The 22863-nt window shown below is 37.3% G+C and overlaps 1 protein-coding gene across 8 annotated transcripts in view; it reads left to right on the forward strand.

Moving 5' to 3' along the window:
• Positions 1-22863, forward strand: part of vps50 (VPS50 EARP/GARPII complex subunit) — a 171667-nt gene that overhangs the window by 63979 nt on the left and 84825 nt on the right. For 7 of the 8 annotated variants that reach the window (XR_011349904.1, XR_011349905.1, XM_069913647.1 and 4 more), the window contains exons 13-19: positions 719-851; positions 6328-6419; positions 9226-9320; positions 9421-9519; positions 15043-15133; positions 17097-17279; positions 18331-18449. Coding sequence is in view for 6 of the 8 variants with exons in the window: in XM_069913647.1 (XP_069769748.1) it covers positions 719-851; positions 6328-6419; positions 9226-9320; positions 9421-9519; positions 15043-15133; positions 17097-17279; positions 18331-18449 (812 nt within the window). In the remaining 2 variants the exon portion in view is untranslated. Of the gene's footprint in view, positions 1-718; positions 852-6327; positions 6420-9225; positions 9321-9420; positions 9520-15042; positions 15134-17096; positions 17280-18330; positions 18450-19514; positions 20515-22863 lie in introns of those variants that run through there. The other variant, XM_069913652.1, reaches the window with a different exon arrangement.

Genomic DNA, 22863 nt, shown 5'->3' on the forward strand with positions numbered 1-22863 from the left:
AATATGTGATGCAGCCTTCAGTTCAGGGGATAGGATGGCACTAAGATTAGCTAGGGCTGAACTCTCCCATGGAATCCGGAAGTCAAAGTGGAGGTAAGCACAGAAGATCCACAGACAGCTGTGCTACACCAGCGACACGAGGCACATGTGGAAAGGGATCAAGACTATAACAAATTGCAAGTTAACCTTGTGAATTAAGGACAATGTCGCCTCCCTTCCTGATGGACTGAACGTCTTCTATGCATGGTTTGATGAGAACGGGATGACGCTGAAGAAAGATCCGTGTTCCCCTGATGACGGGCCCCCTGCATACCTGCAGCTGAGGTGAGGAGAAACCTATCAAAGGTGAATTCACACAAGGAGGTGGGACCAGACAATATACCTGGTTGGGTACTGAAGGACTGTGCAGACTAATTGATGGAGGTCTTCACCGACATCTTCAGCACCTTACTGTAACAGTCCATGGTTCCCAAAGGGTTCAAGGCAGCCACCATCATCACAGTACCCAAGAGGTCAATCTTAAATTTTTAATCTCTGATACTTGAACGCCTGATTATTTTTCAATATGGCTTGTTTTGTCAGAAAGATAAATTTGTATTTTGATGGTTTCATAGAATTCCTTTTATCAAAGGAATAGCCAAATATTAGGCCACAAGATAAACCTCATCTCCATATGTGTCTGTTCTAAAAGATGTCTCATAATATTATTTTCCACCAGCATATTACTCCAGACAGCTATATTCCATGTCTCTCCGATCTTTGCAAAGCCCTGTGGGAAGTCATGCTGAGTTACTATCGGACCATGTCGTGGCATGAGGCACATGATAGTGAAGAGTCTGCCCCAGCTCCAGGTAGGTAGGCAATAAAATGACAAGTATTGATTATTGCCTTTCTTCAGTCACCTGATATACTGGTTTTTAAATGGTAAATGATGAAATGAAATTGTTATATCATTTGGCTGAATGGTGGAGGTTTGTCCAATTTTCAAAATTGCTATCAACACTAATGCTTAAATAGTTGTAATGAATAGCTAAGAAATTTTTGCAGTAATATAAAGAAAATATGTTCTATGGTTCAAAGCATTTAACCATTTAAAGAAATATTTATAATTCCATTTATTTTTTAATTACCAACCCCATACATCTGTGGCTTTTAAGTGAATAGAGAAACAGGTAGAGCATAATCAAGGGTTAATAATAGCTATATTGTTTGTTGGGAAGAGCAGAAATTCTTAAGTAACTGAGAGGAGGAACTCAGTCGGTCGAGCAGCATCTGTGGGAGGAAAAAAAGCTTTGGCATTTCAGCCTGGAACCTTTATCAAGATTGAGTGTGCAGAGGAGAGATAGCTAGTAAATGTGGACAGGGTGGGAGGGCTTGGGCAGGTGATGGTGGGGATTGATGATATAAGGCAAGGGTGAAGAATGGTGGACACAGGCAGACGATGGGAAAGGGAGGCAAAAGGAAAAAGGGTCAGTTTCATGCAGGGTTGAAGCAAAGTGATAGATAGCAACAAAAGCTGCCGCTGCCGAAATCTTATCAGAAGAAAAAGTGACGGGAGTGATATTATGAGAGGAATTGGTGAAGAGCTGTCAGGGAAGAACAAATGGCATCAGATGTACCCGAAAAGGTGGAAGAATTTGGGAGAAATGTGGGCAGAAGAATATAGGAGAGAAGAAAGTGCACAAAAATAGGATGGGGAGGAGAGGAAATAAATGTGGAGGATCTGCACACTGTGATCAACTAATATCTCTCGGCATAGCCTGACAGCTTTGCTAGGGCCTTCAACAAGACCAGGTTAAAGAGGTACTCCCAACCTACTACCACTATGTCTTTTGCAACCCCAGAGAATCAAACACTCGACCACTGCCACACCACCCTCAAGGATGCCTACACAACTTTTTTAAAGTCAGATCACCTGGCTGTTCTTCTCCATCCTGCATACAGGCAGAAACTGAAGAGCACTGCACTGGTAATGAAGACTGTACACAGATTGTATGTGGAGGTAGAAGAGCAGTTTTGTGACAGTGGATCTGAATGAATGTGTCATAGTTGCTATTGACTGTATCAGATAATGCAGAAACAATTGTGTTCTTACTAAGACTATCCAGGTGTATCCTCACCAAAAGCAATGGATGAACTAAGAGATTGCAAATTGTTGAAGACCAGAACTGTAGTATTCAGATCAGGAGATTGAGAAACATACAGATAAATTGGTACAACGTCTGGAAGGCTATTAAGAAGGGGGCAATTGCAGACCAACCTCAAATCTCAGACTGACACAAGACAGCTGTGCACCATCACTTCCTAGAAGGTGAAACGTTCGTATCATTCACTGAAAGATCTTTTTTGGATGACCTCACTTTGAAAGAGAAAACAATCACACACCTTCCCCTGACAACTCTGCGAGGATGGTATGAAAAGAACCTTCAAATCAAATTAAATTCAAATTTATTGGCCAAGATTATTTTTCCTGTATTCCAGGCAGAATTTCTACTTTATCGGTAACTGTAAACTATACTCAAGAAAAAAATACTTACAAAAGGGAGAAATGTAAACAAACTGCAATACAGCAAAAAAAAAAATCACTAATATATAATGTGCAAAGTAAGTGTCTTTAACTGAGTCTCTGATCGAGTCTTGTTTAGGAATCTGATGGTAGAGGGTTAGAAACTGTTTCTGAACCTGGTATTACACGTCTTTTGGCACCAAAACCTCTTTCCTGATGGCAGCAGCAAGAATGAATCTTTAAAACATCTGGCCCAGGTGGTTACCTGGTCAGATCCTTAAAATCTGTATTAACCAACTGGTGGAGTTTTTGTGGACATTTTCAGCAGGTACATTTAGCTGGCTCTCTGCTCTGCGTTAGATCACCTGGGCCACAAGATTGCAGCTTGGCATTCAGCAGCTTCATACCAGCAAAATTATGATCAAACCAAGGGATCTGACATTGTCCATCCCTCGACAACTGGATCTTTGATAGCCCCCAATCAGAGCAGATCAGTGATATCACCTCATCCTCCCTGTCCATCAACATGGGCACCTCATGACTATATGTTTCATTCCCTGTTCTATTCCCTTTATACTCATGACTGTTTAGCCATGTTTGGCTCCAATGCAATCGATAAATTTACTGATGATGCCACAATTATTGGTTGAATAACTGAAAATTATGTGTCCCTAATACAGGATAGTGATCGAGAATCTTTTGGGTGATGTCAAAACACCAAGCTTGCTCTCAATATCAAAGAGCTTATTGTTGATTTTAGGAAGGGGAGGTGGAGGAATCACTCATCTGTCCACGTTGATTGGACAAAGTTGGAGAAGGACAGTACCTTTGTTTTTCTGGGAATACAGACATCAGAAAACATTTCCTATAGACAGTACACCAGGGAAACCATGAAGAAGGCACATCGACTCCTCTTCTTCCTAAACATTTTGAGGAGATTTGGCATGTCATCGAATACTCTATCAAACTTTTACAACTGCACTGTGGCAATTTGGTAATTTAAGTTCCCAGGAACAGAGATGGCTGCAGAAGGTAGCAAACATAACTAAATCCATAGCACACATTGATCTCTCATACAGTGAAGATGTATGTAAGTTGCTGCCTTATAAAGGACTATCAACACTGTGGTCACAACCTCTTCTCACTGCTGCCTTTGGGTGGAAGGAATAGAATCCTGAAGACCAGCACTGAAGGTTCAAAAACACTTTCTTTCCAACATTTTTCAGGCTCTTAACCCTCTAAATCTCAGATTCATACCTGTCAATGCTGAAGTGAAGTTCAATTAGCAAACAAATCCTGGAGATATGGTCACTGTAGATCCCAATATTTTTTTAAACAAGTCCAGCATACCACTACAATATATCATGAACCATGGAATGCTTTTCATTAGATTCATTCCATAGAACACCACAGCTCAGAAAAGGGCCCTTCAATCCATCTAGTGTATGTCAAACTATTTTTTATGCCATGTCCCATCGGCTTAAACCCAGAATATAGACTTTCCATACCCTCCATCAAAGTAACTATCCAAATTTCTCTTGTATATTGAAATCAAACCATATTTCACACTCTTGCCATCCTGAGTAAAGAATTTCTCCCTAATGTTTTGCTTAAACATTTCACCTTTCACCCTTAACCCATGTCCTCTAGTTCTTGTATAAATCAACATCAGTGGACAATGCCTGCTTGCATTTACTCTATCTACAACCCTCGTAATTTTGTATATGTCTGACAAATATCTACTCATTCTCTGATGCTCCAGGGAATAAAGTCCAAACCTATTCAACCTTTTCTATCTGAAAGCAATACATCAGTGATTAAAATGTAGAGAGCAATAATTTTACCCTGATCCACTAACATTGAAGCTTGTTAGCTTTATCTTTATAAGGTTTTTTCCCCAAAAAACATAGCTAGTTACATATGCACTGCAGATGTCTTCCACTGTATTACTTTTTGGAAGAAAATTGAGTTATCAATGCAATCTACTGAAACCTTTCACCATTCCATACAATTTGTCATCTTTACAATCTAACAAATTCTGTGGAAAGAACAACATACAAGATTAGTTTGCTATGGTAGCAGACTTCACCAGAGATTTTATCTAAAGTCTTCTCTTGGCAATTGGAGTCAGTTGACTCAGACAGTTGGATTTGAAAAGCACAGATCAGCAGGATTTGGCAATACACATTGATCTGGTAGATCCTCTCCCTCCATTGAATGGGTACAGTTATCTTTTCACCTGTATACACAGTTTTAGGGCTGATGCTATACCTAGTCATAATATGATGGCCGAGACAGTAGCCAGAGTTTTGGTCTGCCACTGGGTAACACGTTACGGTGCTCCGTCTACAATCATGGCAGATGGGGATGACTGTTTGAATCCCAACTGACCAATCTACTTGGTTGAACACGCAATCTACTTGGTTGAATACCATCCTGCAGCTAATGGTATCATCAAATGCCTTCATTGTCAACTCAAGCCCAACAGAACCCAAACCAGTATGAGTACTTACCATTTGTACTACTGGGCATCTGTTCAAAGGTAAAAGAACTAAGTTGCACATTGGCTGAACTAGTGTATCGGACTACACTAACAATACCTGGACAGATGGTTGCACCTGATCAACCTACATTAATACTAGACACAACCAATTATGTTTATTAACTACATCAGTACATGACAAATATCACTCCTGCCAAGAGACAAACACAAAGTGTATCACATGTACAAGCTGAGCTCCATTTGTGTTCATATGTATTCATCAGATGTGATGCAGTGCATCAACCCCTCGAGATACCATATACTGCACCATATAAGGTGATACGCACGTCTCCAAAGTATTTTGTTCTCACTATACAAGGCAAGATAGTCTGTTAGGATTGACTGTCTTAAAGTTGCTCACTTAGAGGATGAGTTTTTAGCTACATTGACGACCAGGAATGAACTGTTTGTGCCAGTAAGGAGAAACACTACTACTACTTCTGATGAGGATAACACATTTCCAGCTGCAACACCTCCACCTGGAAAAACAACAAGGTTTAGGAGAAAAGTACACTGGCCAGCTCGTTATGCACAATATTTCAATACCTGAATGAACTCTTGATATTATACATTCTAATACATTTTCGTCATTATTAATCTCTTACAATGACACTTAGTGCTTTTGTGATCTTGGAAGGGGCTATTGTAACAGATTTCAGGGATTTTATCTGAAGGCTGCACCTAGCAATTGGAGTCAGGTGACTCAGGCAGTTGGAGTTCAAAAGCTTAGATCAGCAAGAAGATGATTGGGCAAATGAAATCAAGTGGACTGGTTTTTTTTCATGAACTTGTGACACAGGATAGTATTATTTAACTTCAACTCAACGGTCTGGAGATGGAACTATCGACTGGAGCTCCATACTGTACATGCAGTAGTGAGTAAGAAATTCACAACTAACTAGTTTTTTTTCTCCATTATCTCTAGTACTGATATATCTTCATTATCTTGTAAGTATTTTCATAAATGGATGACCTGTGAATTATAATCCATTAAGCTTGTACCATCTGTTTCCATTATTCTCCTTCCTAAATGACTAATTGGAAATTTTGGTGTGAAAAAGTATAATGGCTATGTCCACAACCTGATGAAAATTGCATAAATGCAGGAGATTTTCTGGAGTTGCAAACACAGATGCATTTGCATTAAACTGAGAAAATCACTGATTGAATATGTTGATGACAATAGCACAATGTGCTTGAAATAAATGGGAAATTAAGCTCGATGCAATGGGTAAACATTTTCAAAAAAAACTCACAAAAATGATTTTTTAAAATTTAGATGGCCATTGTGAGCTTACAACAGATGATCCTAACTTTAATCGAAGCTATGTAAAAAAGAAATTAGAACATGGTCTTTCGCGCATTTGGCAGGTGTGTACCTCTTTTGTAATAGTTTTCTTTAACTATCTCTTAAATGCTTATAGCTTGGGTTATCAAGAAATATTGCAGTTTATAAAAGAACACTGCCTCATTTGAGATTCTAAGTTACTGCATTTTTTAAATGATGTGCAAATTACTTTATCACCCTTATTTAAAATGCATGCAACTTGTGCCTAACTAATGTTGCGATTAAAATTAACTTTCAAATAGAACTTTTGCATTAAAAAATGGACCTACTCAAAGTATGAAAAAGCTTCAATAGGGCTTGAGGTACCTTCAATGAAAGCCTAAAGTTCATTTTAAATTCATTATTTTTCTAAACAATCTGAAGACTCCAAAAAACATTGTAATTTTACTTCCTCCAATTCCTTTTGATTGAGATATGTGATTAAATTTAAGGCAATGACTGTAACTATTATTATTTATGAATTAGGTGAAAGATGTATTTTCATCCACAGTTCTTGGTGTATAAATGAATTCACATTAAAAGTGCCAGTTCTAAATTTAGTTATCTTGAAGATGTTACTTGATCATCAATTCATATGGTAGTACAGGAAGTACAGCAAGGAATCAGGTCCTTTGGCCCATATTGTCCATGCTGATAGAGATGCTTATCCTCACTCATCTCCTATTCCTGCAATTGGCCCATATTACTCTTTTCCTTTCCTCTCCATGTACCTGTCCAAATGCTTTTTAAATGGTGTGATTGAAGCTGCCTTTGCCATCTTTTCTACACTTTCCATATACCCACCACAGTCTGTATGGGAAAACTTTTACCCTCCGATCTAGAAGACGCAGGTTTAAGAAGGTAAATATTTATTATCGTTTCTTAAACTTGTCTTCTGGTTTTAGACTCCCATATCTTTGGAAAGATTCTGTGACCATATACTGTTTAATACTTGTGATTTTATGTATATCATAAAGGTCACCCTTACTTCTATGCAGCACTGCGGATAATCTCAACTTATCCATTCTCTTTGTAATTAAAACTTGCTGTTCCAGGCTTTCACTATTACCCAACCCATCTGCCATATCAAGTATAGTCTGTGGGTCATGCTTAGACTTCATCAGTCACCTCTGAACTTTAAAAGTGAAATGGGAGCAAGCTATTCTTCGTCTGAGGGACTGCCTTGCAAGATCATTTTTTCATCACTACCTCCCCAAGTCATGAGTGGGTAACTTGTGTAACTTTCTTGGATGTGTTAACCATTTTTCAAGGTCCATCTCCAGAATCCAACACCGATTTACCATTATTTGTGGTAACCATGGAGGTACAGGTTGTAGCATCATAAGTTGATAGGACAGGCATTTCAGTGTCTTGTCATTATTGCAGGGATGTACAATTGAGCCCAGATTATCTAGAGTTACTAATAAGGGCATCACATGACTGTTATTGCTCATATTGCCACCAACCCAGGGTCAAACCCGGCGCTGCCTGTATGGAGTTTGTACTTACTCTCTATATCTGTGTGGGTTTCTTCCGGGTGCTCTGGTTTCCTCCCACATTCCAAAGACGTTTGAGGTTAGTAGATTAATTGATCACATTGGTGCAATTAGATTCTACGGATGCCTGGACTGGAAGGGGCTGTTCAAGATTCCTTTTATTCTCATGTAATAATACATGTAAAATGTAACATGATATTCTTTAACTTTTTTGTTTGCATAAGGCAAACAAAATATTGTCAAGAGAATTGCCCGATGCCCCTAACAATAAGAGAAAGAGTTGCAAAAGTGAGTTCCTTCACAGTTACCATGGATTTGCCTTCCATACTCCCGCTGCCTCTGCAGCTGCACAGAGTCCTATTTGATTCATTGGCAACCCGAGCTAGAGATCTAAATCTCCATCATGATCAGCCTTCAGCAATCGAGCCCCTCTGGGAGCCCTTCTTGCCCTCTGCACTCTCTCCGATCCTGGCTTTAGTACGTGGATCTCATGAGCCAATCTGCAGTAGCCTGCAGTTGTCTGTTGCCTGTGTGAGTTCTTCAACTGGTGAGCCTCTTATTGGTCTGCCGTCAGGGTCACCTTTCCTGTGTTGGTCCTTCAGCTGCTGAGCGCATCGCTGGTCTGCTGCCATGGTCTCCAAGCTATAGGGTTGTCTCCATGCTTCTCTTAAATGGGGAGGTGGAAGTATTTCTCCCCATTTCTGGTGCCCTGCGCAGGTCTGCAACCCCTCATTGCTGCCGTCGAGCACGGGCGCTGCCATCTTGGGTACAGACCTCATGGTTTCAGGATTTTACTCACAAACGCTACGTTTCTTAACAGGCCATTTAAAGCCTGTATGGAACCACTGCCATTAGGACAGGGGGTTGAACCCTTTGGAATAGTGCTTTGTCTCTGCTCTCTTGCAGCAGTGCCACTGTTAATGTGCTGTGATTCTAAATTAAATTAAATCAAAATTAAAAATTAATGACATTAAAATTAAATAATTTTAAATGAATTTGTGCAGGTGACTTCTTGACCATCCTTCTGTAAATTAATTTTTGTTAACTGAAAGTAGAAATTTTTAATAATTGTCTGAATGTGTATTCTATTACAAGCTGCATAGATTCCCTGATTGTAATGAAAATGGTAAATTATCCTCAAGTAGAATCTCTTGCAATGATCACGTTGCTGATGTAATTCAGGACAATTTTCCTAAGACGTAGATCAAGAAATTCTCATAACCAAGCTTAATTTTTGTCTTACAAGAGCAGTGACAAGTAATTCAGATGTGCAATTGTGATTTTTAAACTCTGAAATTATGAACATAAATTTTAAAACGTTTATATTATTGACAGTTAAATTCTTATTTTATAGGATGTTCAGTTAAAAGCAAAAATATATTTGCTTGGAACAGATTTATCCAACTTCAAGTATGATGATTTTATTTTTGTACTGGATATTATAAGCAGGTATTGAAACTACCTTTAAAGCTAACACCATATTTAATTTAATTCAACACATTTGCATTTATGAAATTAATTTTAAACTTATTCTTTGTTTGCAAACAAGATTGATGCAAGTTGGTGAAGAATTTTGTGGCAGTAAATCAGAAGTATTGCAGGAATCTATCAGGAAACAAAGTATGAATTATTTTAAAAGTTATCACAGGTAACAAGTATTCATATTTATTAGCATCTACCGTTAATTGCATTTTTGTCTTTCTTCAGCTGTCAAGAAATTGTAATGTAGACTTGTCCCTTCAGTCATATTATGATAGATTTTTAGTTATAAGACTAGAAGACCACAAGACATTGAAGCAGAAATTGACTATTCAGGACCATTGAGTCTGCCCTGCTATTTAATCATGAGCTGATCCATTTTCCTTCACAGCCCCACTGCCTGATTTCGCACCCCCCCCCCCCATAACCTTTGATGTCCTAGCCAGTGAAGTACCTATCAATATTCGCCTTAAATACACCAAATGATGTCGTGCATAATGTCCTGTGGCAGCAAATTCCACAGATTTGCCATGCCCAGAAGAAATCTCTGTTCTAATAGAAGGCCTTCAATCTTAAAGTTATGTCGTCTTGAAGTACTCTCTCCTTGTTAAATGTCAAATTGAACTCAGTCATATTGTCATCACTGCCCCATGTTTCCTTTACTCTAAGCTATCTAATCACTTCTAGTGCATCACACAACAACCAATCCAGTACAGCTGATCCCTGAGTGGGATAATTAAAACACTGCTTGAAAAATCCATCTTGTAGGCTTTCTACAAATTCTTTCTCTTGAGACCCAGTCCTTACCTAGTTTTCCAAATCTGCTTTTATGTTAAAATTCCCCATAACTTTACTCTTCTGACACACCCTTTCTATTTGCTATTTTAATTTGTTGTCCATATCATGGCTACTGTTTGGAAGTCTGCATATAACTGCCAAGAATGTTTTTTAACCCTTACTTTTTCTTAACTCAACCCTCAATAACACTATATCTTCTGATCCTATGTCACCTCTTTCTAATGATTTATTGTTGTTCCTTACCAACAGAGCCACGCCACCCCCCTCTGCTTATCTGCCTATCTTTCTATATACTGTGTATCCTTGGACATTAAGCTCCCTATCTTTTAGCACAACTCCATGATGACCACATCATATCTGCCAATGTGTAGCTGTACTACAAGGTCATCTACTTTATTCCTTGTACTGTGTGCATTTAAATACAAAACCTTTCGCCCTTCATTTGTAACTTTTGACTCTGTGACCCTGTTGTATTACAACTCATCCCACTGGCTGCAGTTTTGCCCTATCTGCCTGTCCTTCCACATAAACTCCCAACCAGCTGTCCCTATTTGTGTGCTAAATGTCTTTTCCTCTGTCTTTCACTTAGCTCCCACCCCCCTCTGAATCTAGCTTAACCCCTCCCCAATGGTATTAGCAAACTTCCCTGCCAGGATTTTGGTTCCTCTTGAGTTCCGGTGCAACCCATCACACTTGTACAGATCACCTCTTCCCCAGAAAAGGCTTCAGTGATCCATAAACTTAAAACCTTTCCCCTTGCACCATCTCTTCAGCCACACTTTGTCTGCTTTATCTTCCTGTTCTGACCTTCCCCGGCTCACAGCACCAGGAGTAATCCAGAGATTACCACCTTGGATGGCCACCTCTTCAGCCTCTTTCCTAACTGACTAAACTTACTTTGCAGGATCTCTATCCCATTCCTGGCTCCGTCATTGGTATTGTTACGAGCCTAACGGATTCAAAAACCACCAGCAATAGAAATTTAATGGCCACTTAAACAAAACTTCTTTGTTAATACATAATAATATCAATACTTAACCTATTACTATTAACTTAACCTTACAACCCCCTTTTAATTCTAAGCGCCACGTGTATGTAATGTTTGTGTCTTCAGGAAAGTTCTTTTTCACTGTCCAATCATTCAATTTTCACTGATCCAAGTTCACTGGTATCAGGAAATCTTCCATACTGTGAACAGAATTATACATTTACTATATTCACCAAGCTCTGGTGCTTTAACTTAAATTGTTACCGCTCAGGAAGGTTTTTGTTGGTCTCAGAGATATCTGTTGTTCATTGGACACACAAACTGATTTCCTTCAATCAGCAATGGAAGTGTCTTACTGAAGAAACTTGCCCTCTCTTGGGTTTTTCCAAAAGATAACCTCTTCTTCCAGGTTACCACAAAGAGTTATTTTTTCCCCTATTTCAAGAGAAACACTATAACCAGCCACAACCTCTGCAATTGACTACAGAGATTTAGAATAGGCTGAACTCAGAACTCAAAACCTGTCTAAAAAATGGGTTATTGTAGCAGGTCTACCATCTTGCAGTCTTCACAAACTGCTGCAGAATCCTCTCCCTCTCCCTCTCAAAAAATGGATGTTTTCTCTCTGTTTGCAAAACCACACGGCCTCTCCTAGGACAACAAACTTTAACCAGAAATTTTAAAACTCTGGCACCAGTCAAGCAGCAAAAGATTTCTCCATTCTTGAGCCTAGGCATGGTTCAAACATGCTGGAATAACACCTACTTGTGAAGCACTCACAAGCACTCCTCATTGTTTCTGCAAAGCCAACTGCAGACATTAAGTCTGCTCTTGCATGGCAAATGAGATATTTGTTTGTGAAATGTGACCTAGTAACTAAACATCACAATCTTACCCTTTTAAGATATAGTTTATCATAATTTTATTAACATTCTGTAACAGAACCAATATGTACCACAACCACTGACAGCTTACCCTCCCCCTGAAGAATATTCTGAACCTGCTCTGGACCGGAGCACCCGGGAGGTAACACACTATCCTGGAGTCTCTTCTGCAGCCGCAGAACTCCTTTCTGTTCCCCTGACTATTGAGACCCCTATGACTATCGCTCTACTTGACTTTGGTCTTCTGAGGTTCAACAGGTGCTGTTGGTTTGGCTGCTGCCTGGTCCAGATAGGCCATCCCCTTCAGCAGTATCCAAAGGGTATACTTGTTGCTGAGGATAATGGCCAAGGGGGTACCCTGCACTGCTTGCCTATTCCCTTTCCCTCTGCTGACTCTCACCCAGCTACCTTCCTCCTGCCTCCGAAGTGTGATTATGTCCCTGTTACACCTGTCTTATCATTCCACTCCCCCCCCCCCCCCCCCTTCATGAATGATCCCGAGTTCATCCAACTCCAGCTCCAATTCCCTTATATGGCCTGTAAAGAGTTGCATGCATTTCTCGCAGATTAAATCATCAGGGATTCTGTTGGCTTCCCTGACTATCCAGATTCTTCGAGGTGCATGTCCCAACCCTGGCTGCCATTCCCACTGAGGAAAGAGTGAGAAATATCTGTCCTTATCTTTTCTCAACTCTTTTACCTCCACCTCAGCCACTCCTCACCAAAGGCTGAGTTCCAACTCCTACATTAGGAGGCACATTCACCTACCTATCCCGCTGCTTTTTAAACATTTCTTCTCTCATTCATTCCTGTTCTCACAGTCCCTGATGAGACCTGCAAAACGCTCCTTTTTAGAATATTTTCCCCGATTTGAGGTTTACTTGCTCACTTTGTGAATTGATGGGTCTGTTGGTCATGTGATAGATTTGTTCGATTAATTTTTAAAATATATATTTTGTTGTTTCTTTGCTGTTTGCCCTACTAAAATGGAAAATAGTGAAGAAATCTGCTAATTAAACATTTATGATATTAAACTAATGCAGCCGAGACTCTCAAAACAAAACATTCAGTTGCATGCAAAACTAAGTTGCATATGGAGAACAAGTTTCTTGCCTGCCTCAAATACTGTAATCCAAAACCTTAAAAGAATTACATTTAATATATATGATGTTCATGGGTCAAGCAAACCAAAAGCCCCAGGAGGGGGAAAAAAAGTTTTAGATATAATAAAAATAGATAGCAATCCTTTACCCCTTCTGTACATGAACAGCATTCCTATCATATTTCCAAAAACCTTTCAAGGTGAATGTGTTGTGCCTGAAGGGTGAATGCTAATGTAATGCTAATTAATGGAGATCTATGTATTTTCAGTTTATTTGTTCAAATGCCAGAACAACCAGTTTTGTTGAATTCCATCCTGTTATTTGTCTCATGGCTCATATCTACTTGCTTCGAAGATGGTCGTGTAAGATTTTTATTGAAGGCAAATAATATTGCTTCCTTGGTAATTGTTTATATTGGATTAAGTTCAGAACTCAAGAACACCATTTTACATTTTGACTTGCACCTGAAAAATCATTTTTTGGTCATTTTCTGGGCCATTCTCTGAACTTCATACAGCCATCTTTTTGCTAGATTGTGGAAGCTCTCCTTTTGGCTGGAGTTAGATCAGCATGGCACTCCTTTTCAGTGTAAGGTTGCCACCAGCTGTCTCTTATTACCAGTCCCAGTCTTCACATCTTTATTTGTTTTTCCTGAAGTTTCACCTACATGTAATTAAGGAAAAGGTGGAGACGATTTAACTCCTCAAACCATTTCTTCAGTTAGGTCATAGTTGATCAATACATTAACTCTTCATTGCTACTTTGATCCTTGTCTAAATTCCATTGGCAAAACATTTAAGTCTCACTTCACTTAAAAGACCCACCTTCAGCAGCGTCTTGAGGATGTTCTGATTTTTTTTACTTAATCGTGCTGTGAAATTTCCTACCCAAGGGACTTCATATACTACATCATTCAGTTTTTGTGTTTGAGGGAGATTGGGTCTAGCCCATGCAACCAGCATAAGGTAACTTTACAGCCCAAGGTGTTAAAATTTTCTTTCCAGCAATGCCTCCAAAGTCAATATCTTTATCTTGATGTCCAGTGCCTGGAAGTGAACACATTTGTGAATGGAATCTTAACACCAGCTTGGAGCCATGTTGGTGCCCTCTCAAGTGCATGGCCACCTGGACAGCTGCTTCTCCTACCTCTACCACTACAGTCCATGGCAATACCACAAACCTATTCATTATTAAATCAGCATGAAGATCACCAATTTGACAACTTGTAGCTTGAGGAAAACAAAGTTTTGTCCAGATCAAAGTTTTAGATTTTGTTTGTAAAGTTGATGACCATCTTTTGGCATTTTTTCATGGGTTTTTAATGCTTGGCATGATAGCGTGGTGGTTTTATTATTTAAAATATTTATTCAGAAGTCTAAACTAACAATGCATAAATGAGTTTTCAGCTGCTTTGGCTGTTAGTTTGGAATTTCTTCCTGGCTCACTTGGCTGCATAATTTCACTTCCTCAAAACACAGTATTGATCTTAAATATAGCTTAAATTTGGAAATACTCCTTATTGCAATATCTTATTGCTAAACTCAATCAAGTTTTTTGTTGTTCCTGATTTTATGGTCTCTATTTTGCAGCATGCTTTAATTGGTGCCTAAAATCTTGGCAAATTAGTGATTTTCTATGTAGGCTTAACACGCAGAAAAAAAGTTTATTACATTTTCTCTTCTCTGCTACTGCTTTTGAATTTTGGTGATGCAGCCTATCATGATCTTGTGTGAAGAGGTTGAAGTCACATATACTCTAAAATCATCGACTGGCGCAATGAAATACACTTTGACTTTGTATCTATTGCAAAAATAATGTGGAGAAGGTAATTTGTGAATTGTGCATTTGTAATTTTAAAATTAGCTTATGTAAAATAAACTGTTTGTAATATTTTGCATGAATTTCAATTGTTTCCTTAGAATACGCCTTGAAGAGCTGCGTATGTTTTTAGAAAATGAAACTTGGGAATTATGTCCCGTGAAGTCGAACTTCAGTATTTTGCAATTACATGTAAGTATTCACTTTCAGGATTGAAGACTGTCAAGCCTACCTCTCAAAGCCACAAAGGTTTGTGTATATTATAACATTTTGGTTTTTTTTAAATAATACTTTGTCATTTATTGTTTTTTATTTGTCATAAGAGGATTTTGTGTATAATTTTAGCAAGTAAATTGTTTCTATGGTTTGATGGTGAGCTAGCACTTAAGGAACCCTATTTCGGATTTTTTTTTGTGATGACACTTGACCTAGTAGTGAAGATATTTCATTTGATCTTGCTTTTGTGTCAAATCTTGCAACAATTTGTGTTCCTGATTAATAGCTAGTGTGTAATAATCAAGTGCTGAAGTTTAATGTTGACATTACTCTTGGTTGATATTGTCAGGTTTAAAGAAAGTACCTGCTAGATTGAATACTGTGATTGAAATCACTTCAGAATAATACTTATGAAGTCCACCTATTGATTTGAGTAGTAGGTAAAAATTAAAAGAAAAATACAGTGTTCAAGGTACAATTGGTGTTCTCCACAATCCTTTGCTGTAACTTCCTTGTTTAATTATTCCCCAAAAGTTATGCCTTCAGTCCATGTGCTCCAATCCTATTCCTCTTTTAATATCAATATTTTTGTTTGTTTTCTTCAGAAAAATTGTCTCTCAGCTTTACTCCAGCTTTACCAGTAAATCAACCGTTCAAGAGAGATTACCATTTCTTGTAAAAGTCTAGTCAGATGTGTACTTTTCTGAGATTTCTCCCTCCATTATGTTTTTGAAATATTCAACTAATTTCATGAGCACTTGAATATTCAAATGCTTTAAGATTATTTGCGATCCTTCTTGACTATTTTTGAATTTTTTTTTTTGTTTTTGAACAAACTTTCGATATTGTAGGAACAATTGTGTTTTGTTGCCACTTTGGTTTCCTCTTATTCTTTATGCAGTGATTCTTGGATTGTGCATTTAAAAAAAAAGTCCCAAGTCCTGTGCAGCACAGATAAAGGCTCTTCAATGCAACTCATTCATGCTGACCAAGTTAACTTTCTGCAAGTTCCATTTGCCTACATTTGACCCATATGCCTCTAAACCTTTCCTATCCATTACCAGTCCAAATGTCTTTTAAATATATTACACCCACCTCCACCACTACCTGTGACAGCTCATTCCATATACAAACTACCCTCATGATGTAAAAGTTGCCTCTCATTTATCCTTTAAATCCTTAAACTTGTACGCTGGACTGACAGTCCATCTCAACCATGCTGTTCATGATTTTGTACACTTTACAAAGGACACTCAACCTTTTCTCCAGGGAAAACAGTCCCAGCTTATCCAGTCTCTCCTCATAACTCAAGCACTCTAGTCCTGGTAACTTCTTTTTGAATCTTATCTGCATCCTCTCTATCGTAATCACATCCTTCCTATAGTATGACAACTGGAATTGCACACAATATTCCAGGTGCGATCTCACCTACATCTTGCAACTCTTGTACTTGGTGCCTCATACTATAAAGGAAAAAACTATATGCCAAGTCTCTGTTGTCTAACACTCCCCATGGACTGTTCATGTCCTGCTCTGGTTTAACTTCCCAAAATGTGGCAAGCTATTATTATTTCTCTATGCATAGAACCTGCTTGACCTGCTGAGTATCTACAGTAATATCAATTTTGAATCCAAATCTTATTTGCCATTTTATTATAAAACTCTTGTCATTTTTAAGAAACTTTTTGACCGCTTAGAAATTGATGGAGGAAAAAACTGGCTGATCAACACTGGGAGCTTTTGCAATGAGAGTAAGGTGTACACCATTTGAAGAAGCGGTGCATGATGTTGCTAACAAAAGAAAATTACTTCTGCTTCATTATATTCAGAGGAATGCATCCTGACTTGTTATTTGAAGTTCAAGTACAATGCTTCAGCTTACATTAGTTCTGAATCATGATTTATTTTAATGCCCTTAATGAAAATGTTTTCCTTTTAGGAGTTTAAATTTATGCGGCAGTCACGTTCACCTTCAATGTCTCCTAGCAAGCAGTATACCATGACGTCATCTGCACCAGCAGCAGGGTCTCTGTTTGACCAGTACCAAAATGGTGGAAATCCTTTTGAACAGCAGAATGACAGCAAAGATGATGAAACGGAAGATGTTCTTGCTGCTAATGGGGTATGATGTGCTCTATTTGCATTGTATTAAACTGAAAGATTTTCAGTAAGGCTTTTCATACTGGCAAGAAAGTTATCAGGAATAAAACTGTAAAGTTAATAATATCAGTTATGTTTTTTTAAAGCAGAATACAGTTTTATCTTTTATAATTTTAGATGGCAGGGTTAGCGCAATGCTATTACAGTGCCAGCGACCCCGGTATGAATCTGGCACCATCTGCAATCCTAACTGTCATGGGGGAGGAAAAAAAACTGTCCCTTATCTCTGTCCTCATTTGTTGACTCATTTTTTTTGCAGCACCTGGTTCTAGATTATTCCTCAAGAGGGAACATCCTCTACAAAGTCTCTCTGTCACAACATCTCAGAAACTTGTATTTCAATCCTCCTCTTTAATTCTTCTAAACTCTTGCAGATACAAGCTTTGCCTTTCCAAAAGTTCTGCATAAGATGACCTACTCATTCCAAATATCATATTTCTGAGCTGTGATCAACACATTCACATACTTCCTCAAACAATACTGATGATGTGATCAAGCATAACTGATTAACTTTGATTTGACCGTACCTACATAAATAAAGCACATTGAGGTCATTTAATTTGGACAGTTGTTGTTATTGATTATTGCAAGAGGAATGAAACACTATTTGTTTGCTTTCCTAATACAGGTATCATACCCCAGAATATCTTGGGTGTTGAAGGTTGATGTTGTTCAAAATTCTCTATTCTTGGTCACTTGACAAAACTCTTGAATATAATTAATGTCATCTGCAATGTTCTCAGCCTTGGTCTCATTCCAAATTTCAGAATGGTGAAAGACTTTATTTACCACTTTGAAATTTTCATGTTTTTGATCAATCCATTTCCTGCAGATTAAATAATGATACATTAGGTCACTACACCCCCCTGTTAATAATTATTTTGTAAACGTCATTCAGTTCTCTGTTAGAAGTGCAGGAGATTCATTTAATAACCACTCCCGGAGTTTCACGTTTAGTGATGTTTGGATTACTTTTTCCGGATGATTAGAATGAGGATTGTTCATTTCAACAGTGTGAGTCGGATGAGTTGGAGAAGAGTGTTTACCAAGATGAAGATAGTGACAGTGATGTTCCAGAAGAGCTTAAAAGGGACTATGTGGATGAGCAAACTGGAGATGTTCCTCTGAAAAGGTAATTCATAAAAAATTTACAAAATAAGAGCTAAGAAAATGTTGAGGTATGGTGTATTTTTAAAAAAAAATTCAGCGCTTTGGAATTTTTATGAACAATTAATACAAATATTTTCATCCATTATATTTTTGTTGTGTGGATGGTATAATTTAAGGTGTATCCAGTCATATTTTTAAATCCAAAATGGTTTTAATTTTGATGAGCAGGCTAATCCTAGCTAATTAAGATCTGTATTCTATGAAAGACGATGTGCATGGAATTATGTTATCCTTGATGACACTATTTGCGCATAGTTTGTTTACATTCATTCCTCTTTCGTATTTGTCTCTTTGTTTTGAGTACCGTTTACACTACTGATGAGTAGAAATTCTGCTTGGCCTGCAGGATAAAGAATCTTGGGGTTGTATCTGATGTCATGTACAGTATATATTCTGACAACAAATTTGAAATTGACATTGAACTCGATAAACTCAAGATCCATTTGTCACATCCATCACAAAGACCAGATTACCGAGGAAATAATATTACAGATAAAATAACATTACTGTAGCATGAAAGTGTACAAATATTAATTTACAATCTGGCCACCATGAATCAAGCTCGTTGCCTATGAATTTATTCATATTCCTTCAGCGATGAAGGATTTCAGCCAGAAGGGTTGAGTTGTGTTGTGATTCTGTAGCTGATACTTAATCCACTGTGACTATAAAAACAGGAGCTTTTTGATGAAACAGTCATTGTGAATTTGATTAATTTTAATCAATTAATTTGTTGATTGAATTATTTATTGCTGAGATTAGAACATGGTCAAGGACCTGGGCGACCAAGTTGTTGCACCTTCCCATGAAGGTAGGTGCAAAGGGATGTATTGGTTTTTATCCAAGGACAGATGTGGAGGAAGTTAAATTCTTAACAACCTGAAATCCAATGGTGTACTGCCACTGAAACTCAGCCATGGAACCAGCTAAAAACTAATTTTAGATCCAGAATTGTGTGATTGTTAATTCTATTGGAGGGAATGAAGTGTGCATTGGAATAACGTTCATTTTATGTTATATCATACAGTCAGAATCACCTTCACTCTGTCTGCATCAATGACAAGGATCTCCCAGTGGCCAACCATTTCAATTCTGCTCATCACTCCTGCACCAACGTGTCCATAAATTGAAGGAGCAATGCTTAATATTTTGTCTGAGTACTCTCCAACCAGATGGCATTAACATAGATTTCTTGGCTTTCTGCTAGATCACTCCTTATTCTCCTTCTCCTCCTCATCCCTCTATCTTCATTTCTCCAAGCCCTTCCTTCTCCATTCACAGAGCCATCCCCCTCCACCTGTTTGCTGTAGTGTCCTCCCTTCTTTATCCACCTTTTGCCTGTGGGCTTGTGTTCTTCCCCCCCACCATTTTATTCAGTTGCCTGCAAAGGTTTTTCTCATACCGATGAAGAGCTCAAGCCTGAAACTTTGCTTATGTATCTTTATCTTTGCTACATAAAGAAAAAAAACTGTTTCACCTGGTGAGTTTCTCCAGCATTGTGTTTTTACTTATCAGAATTAAGTTTATTGTCATGAACTTGTATCACAAAATTTGTTGTTTTGCGGTAGCAGTATTATGCATTTTAGGTGCAAAATTTCTATAAATCACAATATTTAAAAATAAATTATTTGTGAATAAAGTAAGGTAGTGTCTGGATGTTCATTGTCCTATCAAATGCGATGGCAGAGGGGAAAGAGTTATATTGAGTCTGTCTTCAGGCTCCTGCATGTGGTTTCTTTTTCTTGTGTTCTTTTAAAACCACTATACTTTATTAGCTAAAGTACACAAGACCTAGTGGAGGCATCCATCTTAAATCCAACCGAAGCCGCCACATACTAGTCTACAACTCCCTCCAGTGGTAAGAAGGATCACTAACACTCTATCATTATATCCACTTTCCTTGAGATGTTTAAAAACAAGGCACAGTAATACAGTATACATTTCAATTTGAAGTTAAATACAAACATAAGCACAACATCAGCAGCACAAACTTTATAAGTGTGCATTTCTTTTTCTTTTAGAGATTCAGTCAGTGATGTGCTTTGATAATGTGTGTAGAACTTTTTTCAAATTTTATTTTTCATTTGTCAAAACATATACAGTAATTATCCATAACAAAAATTATGACAGAAAAATAATATAATTTTTATATATTTTCTCCCCCCCCCCTACCCATCCCCTCCCTCCCCAAAAAAGTAGGAAAAAAAGAAAAGAAAAAGCCTGACTAATAAACCTCTATCTTTTAATTAATTAATTGCAGTTTACATAACAATCTTAAACCATAACTAATTAGGGTGGGTTGGATGAGGGCATGGTGGACGCTGCAGGTAAAGACGTAGCAATAAAATGCATGTAGGGTTTCCAAATCTTATCAAATTTTTCTGGTTGATTTCGGAAATTATCCTTTTTATTCTCTCTAATGGTATGCAATTTAATAGTCCCATTCGCCGTCTATTCAACCCACAATATCATCAGATTTCCATGTTACAACTATAGATTTTTTTACTATTGCTACACTTGAAAACATCTTTTGATAAATATCTAACTTCAATTGGGAAATCTATCCCAATAAAAATACTCTGGGATCCTTCAAAACTTGTCTTCAAACTCGTCCCAATAAAATACTTATATCCTTCCAAAACTTATCTACTTTTTCACATTGCCAGACTGCATGTAAGAAAGAACCTACTACTTTATTACATCTAAAACATTGATCAGAACAATTCGAATGAAGAGCATGCAATTTGTATGGAGTATAATATAATTGATGTAAAAAAATTATTGTACCATTTGATATGTATAGCATTAATTGTATTAGTTATACTTTCATAGCATGATTTTCACCATACTTCATCTTGAATCTGTATATTTAAATCTTTTTGTCATCTAGATTCAGATTTGAATAAATCCTTTTTCTGAATAGCCTTTTGTAATTTGAAATACATATTAGTAATAAATCTTTAAATAAATGTATCCATTATTAGATATTCAAATGGACTTTGTTCTGACAATTTAAAATTTCTCCCTAATTTTCTTTTTAAATGTGATTTAAGTTGATAATAAGAAAAAATAGTATTATGTGGTATATTATACTTTCAATTGATCAAAAGTAAAAAAAATCCCAAAAAACAATCCCTTAGTTTTCTTATTGCACAATTATACCAAACAGCAAAATAACGATTATTAACTGTAAAAGGAATTCCTCCTTCTACATGTTCTCCATTCCATACTTTGAGTTCATGCTTCAAAATTGGTGGATCTGATTTTCCTTTAAATAATCCCTCATACCATTTATATAAAATATGCTCAGAATTACTTTCACCTATTTTACTCATTTCAATTTTCACCCATGCAATCTTTTCATCGGTCTGATAACAAGAAGACAAAAATCTAAGTTGAGCTGTTTTATAATAATTTCGCCCTCTTAAATAAGCCTCATAGAATCCCATACCATGAACTTATTGGTTACAGAATGTTCATTCAGGTCCATAAAAAAAAATTTATTTGCTGCCTTATAAAGTCACAAAAATCTTTCCTTTTCAACAAAGGTGCATTAAACCTCCGTTTATAACCTATATTTTGCTCCCTCTCCAGTAAAACTGACATAACTAAAGGTGAATGGTCAGACTCTTGTCTGGAGTTGAGAGGCGATTTAAAAAATATATATCTATATCGAATATGTCTTATGTCTATAAGAATAAAATAAATAATCTCTAATATTAGGATGCATCTTCCTCCAACTATCAACAAGTTTCATTTCATTCATAACATTTTTCACATCCTTTATCACCTTTTTTAAATTTCCTGATCTATCCAACTTGGAATCAAAGGTAAAATTAAAGTCTCCTCCCATAATTATTTTCCCTTCACTGGAGCTGTTGGTGTCTGGAATTTTTAAAAAAAATTTCCTCTTTTTGTGCTCTACGTATGCATGAGGAGTTGCACTTGTGCAGAGTCACTTCTTCACCCGATGTCGGTGGCCATTGTCAGGGAGACCTTGTGCATTAGCTAACTGCATGAAAACATCTTGTATAAATTGTCCATCAACTACATTCGGTGCATATATATTCAAAGTCCAATATTCAGAATATATTTTGCAATTTATCATCACATACCTCTCCACTTTATCAGTCATTGCATCCAATATTACAACTGGTAGACTTTTGTTTATTAATATTGCTACTCCTCTAGCTTTAGAATTAAATGAAGAAACTACCCCACCTCTCTTTAATTTCATGTTCTATTTCTGTTAAATGAGTTTCTTTAGTTTTTTCTCATATAATTCAAAAATCTTTTTCTCTTTATCGTATTCTGAATTCCATTAATATTAATACTAATAAATGACAATTTCCCTGCCATTAGACATCAAAATTAAA

The sequence above is a fragment of the Narcine bancroftii genome, chromosome 1, assembly GCF_036971445.1.
Source record: "Narcine bancroftii isolate sNarBan1 chromosome 1, sNarBan1.hap1, whole genome shotgun sequence".
Taxonomy (NCBI): domain Eukaryota; kingdom Metazoa; phylum Chordata; class Chondrichthyes; order Torpediniformes; family Narcinidae; genus Narcine; species Narcine bancroftii.